At 41.9% G+C, this 12576-nt stretch overlaps 1 protein-coding gene across 1 annotated transcript in view; it reads left to right on the top strand.

Moving 5' to 3' along the window:
- Positions 1–8647: 8647 nt before the first annotated feature.
- Positions 8648–12576, top strand: part of LOC121541785 (protein mono-ADP-ribosyltransferase PARP14) — a 42186-nt gene continuing 38257 nt past the window's right edge. The window contains 2 exon segments of the mRNA XM_041851082.2: positions 8648–8922; positions 9071–9186. Of these exon segments, the coding sequence (XP_041707016.2) occupies positions 8739–8922; positions 9071–9186 (300 nt within the window). The 5' untranslated portion in view covers positions 8648–8738.

The raw sequence follows: 12576 nt of genomic DNA, 5'->3' as shown, positions 1-12576 counted from the left end.
TATAGACCACATTCTGTTTCTCACAAATACCAACAGTTCATTGAAATATATGAAGTGTTTATATTCTATTTATAAACACACACAAACACACACACATTTCTTTCGTGACCTGAAGTGGTTCACACAATCCTGTCTCCCAGGAGAGGAGCACTTTATCCAGAGAGTCAGGGTAAAAACAGCACCCCAAAAATAGCCAGACACACTGTCAGAACCAGTACCAGCATATCATTCATACAGCATATCACTAATCCAGTCAAACCTCCTCTTTGAAGGTTTGCTTTAAGCAGCTATTGGAAAGTGTGTAGCTATTATGAAAGGTAGATACAATTGAAATGAGTGTTAATTGGAGCCGTCAGAGGAAATTAAATGAATTGTGAGCAAGAACAAAGAAAGATGAAGACAGGAATATATTACATGGGAGGATGAGTCTTTGCATAAAGGAGTGAGATAAATAGAAAAGTATTGAAGGTTGTGTAGAGTAAAACCATAGTCGTATTATTAAACACATTTCAAAAGAGAGGAAGCTCATACACATGACTGAGTCGATTTGGCAAACAGCCAACAGCCAACCCTTCCTCCAGTATCCATCAACTGCACTAACTGCCACTGCCAGCTCAACTGGATGAGCAACAAGCTGGACGGAATGTGGCCAATGAAAGATAGAGCTTGAGTAGTAAGTACAAAAGAGGGAGACAATACACAAGAAAAGAGAGTGTAGGACAATATGATAGTTCACCACAGTTTTACGTTTTAGAGTTGAAATGTGGCTTTGAACTTTCATACAGTACATACATCATCCATACACTCAGGGGTAGACACATACACACAATCTGTACCAGTAGCAGAATCCGCCGTGAGCGTGCAAAGCCACCACACTGAGGGTCTGGGGGGCCCCTGAGTCGCCCCATAGAATTAGGGAATTAGAATACTAGAACGGATATGAACCTTCTTATGATGGGATAAAGGTCAGCCATTTTGGTCAGGGAGTTGGTCAACCATGGTTTGCCAGTACAGTGATAAGATATTGTGCAAAATAAGGAATTTGAAGAATTTATCTGCACTGTATGTTTGTTAGCTAGCTAGCCAGACAGTTTTTGAGGAATGATTCCAAGTAACATTCCATTCAAACAATGCAGTCAATCCAAAGCCATACACAGGCTGAAATCAGTAGATGATATATAATATAGCCTCGTTATTGTTATTTTATTGTGTTACTTGTCTTTAGTATATATACAGTGGGGAAAAAAAGTATTTAGTCAGCCACCAATTGTGCAAGTTCTCCCACTTAAAAAGATGAGAGAGGCCTGTAATTTTCATCATAGGTACACGTCAACTATGACAGACAAATTGAGAAAACAAATTCCAGAAAATCACATTGTAGGATTTTTAATGAATTTATTTGCAAATTATGGTGGAAAATAAGTATTTGGTCACCTACAAACAAGCAAGATTTCTGGCTCTCACAGACCTGTAACTTCTTCTTTAAGAGGCTCTTCTGTCCTCCACTTGTTACCTGTATTAATGGCACCTGTTTGAACTTGTTATCAGTATAAAAGACACCTGTCCACAACCTCAAACAGTCACACTCCAAACTCCACTATGGCCAAGACCAAAGAGCTGTCAAAGGACACCAGAAACAAAATTGTAGACCTGCACCAGGCTGGGAAGACTGAATCTGCAATAGGTAAGCAGCTTGGTTTGAAGAAATCAACTGTGGGAGCAAATATTAGGAAATGGAAGACATACAAGACCACTGATAATCTCCCTCGATCTGGGGCTCCACGCAAGATCTCACCCCGTGGGGTCAAAATGATCACAAGAACGGTGAGCAAAAAATCCCAGAACCACACGGGGGACCCTAGTGAATGACCTGCAGAGAGCTGGGACCAAAGTAACAAAGCCTACCATCAGTAACACACTACGCCGCCAGTGACTCAAATCATGCAGTGCCAGACGTGTCCCCTGCTTAAGCCAGTACATGTCCAGGCCCGTCTGAAGTTTGCTAGAGTGCATTTGGATGATCCAGAAGAGGATTGGGAGAATGTCATATGAAACCAAAATAGAACTTTTTGGTAAAAACTCTACTTGTCGTGTTTGGAGGACAAAGAATGCTGAGTTGCATCCAAAGAACACCATACCTACTGTGAAGCATGGGGGGTGGGAAACATCATGCTTTGGGGCTGTTTTTCTGCAAAGGGACCAGGACGACTGATTCGTGTAAAGGAAAGAATGAATGGGGCCATGTATCGTGAGATTTTGAGTGAAAACCTCCTTCCATCAGCAAGGGCATTGAAGATGAAACGTGGCTGGGTCTTTCAGCATGACAATGATCCCAAACACACCGCCCGGGCAACGAAGGAGTGGCTTCGTAAGAAGCATTTCAAGGTCCTGGAGTGGCCTAGCCAGTCTCCAGATCTCAACCCCATAGAAAATCTTTGGAGAGAGAGTTGAAAGTCCGTGTTGCCCAGCGACAGCCCCAAAAGAGCACTGCTCTAGAGGAGATCTGCATGGAGGAATGGGCCAAAATACCAGCAACAGTGTATGAAAACCTTGTGAAGACATACAGAAAACATTTGACCTGTGTTATTGCCAACAAAGGGTATATAACAAAGTATTGAGAAACTTTTGTTATTGACCAAATACTTATTTTCCACCATAATTTGCAAATAAATTCATAAAAAATCCTACAATGTGATTTTCTGGATTTTTTTTCCTCATTTTGTCTGTCATAGTTGACGTGTACCTATGATGAAATTTACAGGCCTCTCTCATCTTTTTAAGTGGGAGAACTTGCACAATTGGTGGCTGACTAAATACTTTTTTGCCCCACTGTATATATATATATATATATATATTATTATATTTTTTTGCAAATATCTTCTTACTTACTTTTGAAAAACTCTGCATTGTTGGTTAAGGGCTTCTAAGTAAGCATTTCACAGTAAGGCCTGTTGTATTCGACGCATGTGACAAATACAATTTGATTTGATTTGATAGGACTTATACAACAGGTGGGTCTAATCCTAAATACTGATTGGTTAAAACCACATTCCAGCCAGTGTCTATTCCACAAGTTACCATCGCTAAATCTATATCGTTAAAATGCCTATTTACTCTGTGCCATCTGACTGCACAATCCACTGTCTCATCAGCCCAGTCAGGCTATTTATAAATTTGATCTACACTATAAAAAGCATCTAGACATTATCTCACATTTATTTTAGACTCACATTTTGTTTTCAACAGAGGAGATTTGTAGAAACCTTTAGTCTGTCTCTCCGACATTTGCAACATTGTTTCAATATTCAAATTCAATCTCCAGCTGTCCCATAGTAATGAACGTGTCGGGAGTCAGGACGAGACAGACAGGCAGGCAGTGTTTCTCAGCCAGTCGAATCATGAATCAGCTGGCATAACTTTTATGGATATATACAAATGTCAATTAAAAAAAGGTCAAACGAAATGAAGTACAGCTAGTTTGCAGTCTTTCCAGCTTCAGTTTGAAGTGATTGTGTTAGCTGTGTTGTTGGACAGCTCCTCTAAAACAACACCCGTGCCAATATATCGTCCCTAACACCAGCTTCTCGGGCATTAACACTTCATTAGACAAGTTGTAAATGCAACAAGTACTGATATTGTATCATATAATAGCACTCTCAGCTTTCCAAGAAAACAAAAATGTTGACATTTATGGTCAGTTTACATAATACACTGAGTATACAAAACATTAAGAACACCTCTTTCCATGACATTGACTGACCAGATGAATCCAGGTGAAAGCTATGATCCCTTATTGATGTCACTTGTTAAATCCACTTCAATCAGTGTAGATGAAGGGGAGGAGACAGGTTAAAGAAGGATTTTCAAGCCTTGAGACAATTGAGACATGGATTGTGTATATGTACCATTCAGAGGGTGAATGGACAAGACAAAAGATTTAAGTGCCTTTGAACAGGGTTTGGTAGTAGGTGCCAGGCGCACCAGTTTGAGTGTGTCAAGAACTGCAACGCTGCTGGGTTTTTCACACTCAACAGTTTCCCGTGTGTATCAAGAATGGTCCACCACCCAAAGGACATCCAGCCAACTTGACACAACTGTGGGAACGTTGGAGTCAACATGGGCCAGCATCCCTGTGGAACGCTTTTAGACACCTTGTAGAGTCCATGCCCCGACGAATGAGGATGTTCTGAGGGCTTAAGGGGATGCAACTCAATATTAGGAAGGTGCTCCTTATGTTTTGTACACTCAATATATTTTAGAGGCTATTTATACGTCAAATTTGGATAAAACCGTATAAACTGTATTTATGATTATATGACAATATTTTAGGTTGACAATAACTCTATTACACAATTTCTGATACCTCACATGCCTTTGTTTTATTTTCCTGCATAAGTAAAATCTGGATTATGCCTTTACTGCCATTAATTCCAATTAGACCCCATGAAGTAACTATGAGGGTTTATGACATAGCCCCTTCTGTAATTAATAGGATCTCTATGGTCTCCATTATGCAGCCATAAACAGCATTAATAAACATTTATTTAGCTGCTCCCTCCCATCACGACACTGCAGCTAAAGCAGACCTCACAGTCCTCCTCTTTTTCATACACCTACTCTGAAAAACGCCAGACCGACAGAAGAAGATATACTCATGACACCTTCCCCCTTTCTGTATTTCGGTTTCTATCTCACCCCTTTCCCCCTCATTTGTATCCCTCCCACACACACACATCCCTCTGTACTGCAGCATCAGTGTGAATGATAGCATGCTGAATGTGAGGAGAGCGGTAATGCAGGGAATTGGAGCCCCCTCCCGCCTAACAGAAACAAAATTATAAAAAGAGGAGATCAAAAACTAATAATAGCCACAGCCTCAATCCATGGAGTTAAGGAGGGAGTAAAGAAACAGTATTAAAACTGAGAAAACTAATAAAGGCTACAACAGAGACAGGCAGGAATGAGTGGAAAAGTAATTTCTCTCTGAAACACCTCAGCAAAAAATCTAATCTCTGCTGTAATATCACGTTATACTTTCTTCAGGCTCCGCCTTGCTCTGTCCTTCTTGTCTGGCTTCTGGAGGAGTACACAGTCTCCATCTCTCTGGAGTTAGAAATTATCCACACTTCTCTGTAGGAGTGTGTGTTCATGTTGTATTTTCTGATGCATTGTTGGTGTTATTAACGTATTATAAACTATGGGAGTAATAAAGGATTGTTGTGCATTTTATTCACATGAGAAATAAAGCTTCAATGTACAGGATTTATCTGATCTGTACAGACTCTGTTTTACTCTAAAACATTTTACCTCGAATGACTGTCAGATCAACAGATCAGAAAAGACAGGATGGAGACAACGACAGAGAGATGGATCGAGACAACAGACAGAGAGATGGGTAGAGAAGGAGAGGAATTGTCTCCAAAAAAGATTTGGTGTTTGTCAACTGAGGTACAGTGTATTAAGATCTGTAATATTTGTGTTGTGGAGAAAATCACCAGGCAGGAGATGGGAGTACAGTTTAGTGTTGTTTAGTAAGAACATTTCGTGCCCCTACAGCTCCTGGCCCAATAGTAGCATGTGCACTTCCTATTAGATGTCGTAACATAACAATGCCGTGATACATTACTGCTTAGTAACAGCATAGTAACTAATATAGACAGATATAGATCACCGATACTACATTATCCAGTTCCCCTAAGGGCTCTGTAGACAGGTGCAAAAGTTACAGCACCATTTTAATACACTCTCTTTTTCCAGCCAATATCTCCTCTGTTTCCATCATATTTTCTTTCTTTTAAGGTCAGTAAAAAATTGGAAGCTTTAATGATGCTTCATTTTGGAGACCGCTACCAGCCACCAACCCAGCCTTAGCCCATGCTGTCCCTCCCTCCCCTGTGCCATATTTCCCTCTGTGCGTCATCGGGTAGTCCTACACCAGTGACTCAATAGACTACAGACTGTTTACCGCCAGGAGAATGCAGTCTGTCAGCAAACAGTATATGTCAGTGTCCTGAGCAGCAACAGACACCACCCCAGCCTTAGCCCATGCTGTCCCTCCCTGTCCCTCCCTCTTCTGTGCCATATTTTCCTCTGTGCGTCATCGGGTAGACCTACACCAGTGACTCAATATACTACAGACTGTTTACAGCCAGGAGAATGAGTGCAGCGCAACAGTTCACTATTGTAGCGAATTTAGGGGGTAGTCCTGACCAGGAATCGAACCTGGGTCCAGCGACTGTCAATCTGTCTTTCTGTGTGATGGGCCATGGAAAGATAATGATTTACGCAGAGAGAGACAGTAAGAGGATTCCCTCATTGCTCTCGCTCTCTGAAAATTCTAGCAAATTTATTATCTGAGTTATAGTGCTATCTCAAATCAATTCAAATCAAATGTTATTTGTCACATGCGCCAAATACAACAGGTGTAGACTTTACAGTGAAATGCTTTCTTACAAGCCCTTAACCAACAATGCAGTTTTAAGAAAAATAAGTGTTAAGAAATTTTTTATTTTATTTTCTAACACAAAAAATGTAAGCGCAGCAGCAGTAAAATAACAGTAGCAAGGCTATATACAGGGGCTACTGGTACAGAGTCAATGTGTGGGGGCACAGGTTAGTCGAGGTAATTGAGGTAGTATGTACATGTAGGTAGAGTTAAAGTGAATATGCATAGATAATAAACAGAGAGTAGCAGCAGCGTAAAAGAAGGGGTGGGGGGTGGGGTGGGGACAATGCAAATAGTCCGGGTAGCCATTTGATTAGCTGTTCAGGAGTCTTATGGCTTGGGGGTAGAAGCTGTTACGAAGCCTTTTGGACCTATACTTGGCGCTCCGGAACAGTCTATGACTAGGGTGGCTGGAGTCTTTTACAATTTTTAGGGCCTTCTTCTGGTATAGAGGTCCTGGATGGCAGGAAGCTTGGCCCCAGTGATGTACTGGGCCGTACACACTACCCTCTGTAGTGCCTTGCGGTCAGAGGCCGAGCAGTTGCCATACCAGGCAGTGATGCAACCAGTCAGGATGCTCTCGATGCTGCAGCTGTATAACTTTTTGAGGATCTGAGGACCCATACCAAATCTTTTCAGTCTCCTGAGGGGGATAGGCTTTGTCGTGCCCTCTTCACGACTGTCTTGGTGTGTTTGGACCATGTTAGTTTGTTGGTGATGTGGACACCAAGGAACTTGAAGCTCTCAACCCGCTCCACTACAGCCCCGTCGATGAGAATGGGGGTGTGCCTGTAGTCCACAATCATCTCCTTTGTCTTGATCACGTTGAGGGAGAGGTTGTTATCCTGGCACCACACGGCCAGGTCTCTGACCTCCTCCCTATAGGCTGTCTCATCGATGTCTGTGATCAGGCCTACCACTGTTGTGTTGTCGGCAAACTTAATGATGGTATTGGAGTCGTGCCTGGCCATGCAGTCATGGGTGAACAGGGAGTACAGGAGGGGACTGAGCACGCACCCCTGAGGGGCCCCCGTGGGAGGGACACTTACAGGAGGGAGGGACACTGCTGGTGAACATGTGTCCCTCCCTCCTGTAAGGTCCTGTCCATTGAGACATCTGGGACCTTAATTGCCAATGTCTGTCTGTGATCAAGTTCACTTTTCCAGAGAGCATTACCTAACATTAATTATTTGTGTTAATTGTTAAGACATTGTGAAGCAGGTGAAAATATTACATTTACATTACATTTTAGTCATTTAGCAGACGCTCTTATCCAGAGCGACTTACAGGAGCAATTAGGGTTAAGTGCCTTGCTCAAGGGCACATTAACGTCATTTAGCAGACGCTCTTAGCCAGAGCGACTCACAAATTGGTGCGTTCACCCTATGGCCAGTGGGATAACCACTTTACAATTGGGGGTAGAAGGATTCCCTTTTATCCTATCCCAGGTATTCCTTAAAGAGGTGGGGTTTCAAATGTCTCCGGAAGGTGGTGAGTGACTCCGCTGTCCTGGCGTCGTGAGGGAGCTTGTTCCACCATTGGGGTGCCAGAGCAGCGAACAGTTTTGACTGGGCTGAGCGGGAGCTATGCTTCCGCAGAGGAAGGGGAGCCAGCAGGCCAGAGGTGGATGAGCGCAATGCCCTCGTTTGGGTGTAGGGACTGATCAGAGCCTGAAGGTACAGAGGTGCCGTTCCCCTCACTGCTCCATAGGCAAGCACCATGGTCTTGTAGCGGATGCGAGCTTCAACTGGAAGCCAGTGGAGTGTGCGGAGGAGGGGGGTGACGTGAGAGAACTTGGGAAGGTTGAACACCAGACGGGCTGCGGCATTCTGGATGAGTTGTAGGGGTTTAATGGCACAGGCAGGGAGGCCAGCCAACAGCGAGTTGCAGTAGTCCAGACGGGAGATGACAAGTGCCTGGATTAGGACCTGTGCCGCTTCCTGTGTAAGGCAGGGTCGTACTCTCCGAATGTTGTAGAGCATGAACCTGCAGGAGCGGGTCACCTGCAATATAATGCACATTGTTTCCATTCGCCATTTTTTTAAACAGCACGTTGTAAAGTTAAACACGCTACTTGAGAAAAGTATTAGGCTAATAGGCTTATATGCCCCAATAATGTTTTCATAACCTTAGCCTGCTTACTCATATAAGGCGAGGTTATAGGATCAGTATGTCCATGGTACACACGATTTCCTCATCAACCGAGCCTGAAACGAAAGTGAAACAGTGGATGCAGTGATATAGGACGACGCGTTTCATTCCCAAACAGTCTTCACATGAGAGGGGAGAAACGATGTATGAATATCCTTATCCCATCACTGTAGACGGCAGTTGGACAACCTCTGTCTCTAAAGGGATAAAGAACAAGCTTCAGATTTATTTTCAAAGTAAAAAGAAGTCGAGTGGAGGGGACTGCTTGGTGCACTACGAGGATCAACGCTCCACGACAGCAACTGTTTATTTCAAATCTGAGGATGGTAAGTCAATTTGTATCGTATAACTGTCATTTTCTAGCCTACTGTAGGCTATCATAATAGTGAAATAGGGTTAACCATAAAAATGTAAACATGTACACGTGACTTCGAGTAAAGCGACATGTGCATGATGTCGCATTTGTCTCCACAGTCAGGGAAAGGGTCCTATTGAGGGATAACCACAAAATTACTGTAGAGAATGAAACTGTGAAGTTGCGTGTGGCATCATCATCGGGGGGAAATCCAGAAGAGGCTTGCTCTCCGTTGGTGAGTAGTCTATATGTATTGCTACATTTTAAAACACTAGCTACAACTGTTGGATTGTTGACTTACTGTGAAATAAAATGTATGAACGTCTGCTTTCAACAGTGTTGAGGCCTTCCCATTTCAGCTACAGTTGGCCCGATTCGACCTAGTTTGTTCTGTCATGCACCACTTTTACGTCAGCCAATCAGAGATAAATGCGGTATTGGTTGCGGTGCCAAGATTTGTCAAGTATTTGTCTCATACGGTCATTAGTTTGTCTAAAGATAAATAAGGATTGTTGTAATAGACTGCTATCTTTAGTTGTAAGCAGTGACCATGGGGAAGTAAAGTTTCCACATAAATGTCAACTAACATCATAATTAGGCCTACATGTACTCAGTGGTGTTATAGTGCTATTTCTTTAGGTGCGGGAACGCAAACATTTTTCAATGATGTCATCATTTCTCAATCAACGTTTGTACCGACAGATGTAGCCTATTAGATATCATTATAGAATATGCATAAAATGCATCCTCCTCTAAAATAATACCTAAACGAAGAATACCTAAAATAATACATTTCACTGCACCTATCCGGTGTACGTGACAGTAAAAACATATTATCTTACCTATTTCAAAATACGCCATTATCACTGTCAATAGTGAAATCTAATTCTTCACGTTTTACCGGTGAAATGTCCAAACTCCAAACTGCATCTGCATGCCAATCATTTGATCTCAATCAGTTTCATGGGAATATGCATTTAGATATTCTTGAATTACTATTTTGTGAGGTAATTAGAAACGATGGTGTTACAAACTATTAGCCTTTCTTGTATTTTGTTTCAATCAAAGCATAGGCTATATCCTGCTTAGTGGCACAAGCTGTTGGGTTTTGGCCGCATTAGAACAAAAACATTTGACTATTCAGCTTCAGCGAGCATCGTAAAAACTCATAAGAAATGACTGAGGTGTTTTTTGTGTAACAGTAATTTAGGCCTAACACTATGCTATATGCTATTATATTTGGTTCTGTTATGTAAAATAAAAATGATTCATTAGGCCTATGGGATCTTTCAAGACCACTACAGTGCTTAATTTGAGCTGGATCCTTTTGTTTTGGAACCTGTTTGGCCGAATCCAGTAACTCTGTAGGCATGAAAAATCATTTTCACTTTTTACAATGAAAGACATTTGAATAAAAGCGATCAAATTTCATTCGAAAGTTGCCTCTTCGTTAATTAAACTGCCCCCCACCACCCTCCCTTAAAAACATAATGTAAAAAAAATGATTTTCAGCCCGGGCCTGATATTCTAACATGCTAACCAGACCGACCGCTCGTCTGCATGTTGATTTTGTCCACACACACCAGACGCGATCAGGACACCCAGGTAGAAATATCATAACAAACTCTGAACAAACTATATTAATTTGGGGACAGGTCGAAAAGCATTAAACATTTATGGCAATTTAGCTAGCTTGCTTGCTGTTGCTAGCTAATTTGTCCTGAGATATAAACATAGGGTTGTTATTTTACCTGAAATGCACAAGGTCCTCTACTCCGACAATGAATCCACAGATAAAAGGGTAAATCGAGTTTGTTTCTAGTAATCTCTCCTCCTTCAGGCTTCTTCTTCTTTGGACTTGATATGGCAGTTGGCAACCAACTTTAAGGTCCATTACCACCACCAACTGGACTGGAGTGTGGACCTCAGTTCATCTTTCAATCACCCACGTGGGTATACGCTCCTAAAAACCAATGAGGAGATGGGAGAGGCAGGACTTGCAGCGCGTCAAGTGTCACAAATAGAACCAAGTTCCATTTTAGCGCCTGGCTACACAGACGCTCATTGATGCGCACGAGCATTGTGGGTGCAATGATTGAATAACATGTATGTTAATTAATCATTGCGTGCACGAGCGTTGTAAAATAAATGTACACATACATGTTATTCAATCATTGCACCGACACTGCTCGCGCACGTCAACGAGTGTCTACGTAGCCAGGCATTAAAATAGAACTTACTCTATTTGTAACGCTTGACGCGCGGCAAGTCCCGCCTCCCATCTCCTCATTGGTTTTTAGGAGCATATACGCACGTGGGTGATTGAAAGATGATCCACACCGGGATGGCGCACGGTCAGCATGTAAGAGTTGTTTCGGGTTGGGCCGGCCCGGGCTTATGGTTTGCAATGGTTACATGCACACAATAAAGCAATTATTGTGGATAATCAGATTAATTTAATAGTTTGATTAAAACGTTTACATGCTTTGCAAGAAGAATGATTTCCCTAATAATCCTGTTTACATCTGAAATCAGGCTACTTGATGGCACTCTGCTAAATGCAGAAAATCGCCAATCAAAATAAACCTACTACCACAGTGACCATGTTATTTTCGGTAAGCATATATGATTCTGAGTTCAGACATATAAAGTTTGTATGTGAAAACTACTTCTAAGACACATACACTTCACTCGCGCTAAAGAGGGAGGCTCGCTCGGCTGCTGCTAGCACATGTGCAGATCAAATACACCGCTGGAACGCAGATTAAGGTGTTTACATGTCCTGCTAAATGGCATATTATTATTATATTACTAATAATTCGAAAGATTGCACACAAAAAAACGTATGCTTACTTCGCGATTTTGACCTTATTCGTTTAAGATAAGCAGAGTAAGGTGTTTGCAGACTATTACATAATCTGCCTATCAGTTTAACATCGAATTATTACTGTGCATGTAAACGTAGTGTGATTGTAACTTATGTTTGAGACCAATGCGTAGCCGTGGCTGTGTAAGTAGCGTGCCTCTATCTATCACGAACTAGAATGAGATTCACTTTCTATGATCTCTTTCCATCTCTGCTCTGATAGACATGAGGCTGCAACTCTCATCTCTCCAGCGTTGTAAATTATTTTTATTTCCTTATGGAATTAAAGCCGCCAAAGTGTTCTGGAGGAGCTGCAGCACCCTGATAAATTGAAATACATTTGCCAAAGACATATAATTACTGCTGTCTTTTCAGAAATACATGAAATAATTCAGAGGTTAGCCACAGAGGATCATTAGCTTCTTTAAATAAAATAGCCTAGCTGTGGAGTGTAGCCCAATAACAAGGCATAGCCTACAGTCGGGAATGTGCAAATCTGTCAGTGAACAAACAGGATGAAGTCTAAACAGGCCTTTCGCAATATTTCAAATACAATCACGGTAAAACACAGGTTGCAAAGCAAATGGCTCCTGCTGAAAGACAAGACTCTAATCTGTCTGTTGTAGGCTACCAAAATATTTGATAAACTTCCAAATATTGTTTTATGGCCATCACCAGCGAGTGAGCTGCACATTTGTTTTTGTGACCCACCATCTCTTTTCAGTCTAAAGTTTTTTTTTTTTTTACATTGGATAAAAG

Source organism: Coregonus clupeaformis, unplaced genomic scaffold (assembly GCF_020615455.1).
Source record: "Coregonus clupeaformis isolate EN_2021a unplaced genomic scaffold, ASM2061545v1 scaf1129, whole genome shotgun sequence".
NCBI classification, from domain to species: domain Eukaryota; kingdom Metazoa; phylum Chordata; class Actinopteri; order Salmoniformes; family Salmonidae; genus Coregonus; species Coregonus clupeaformis.
Note: the sequence above shows the minus strand (reverse complement) of the source record. Positions and strands in the feature narration are given on the sequence as shown.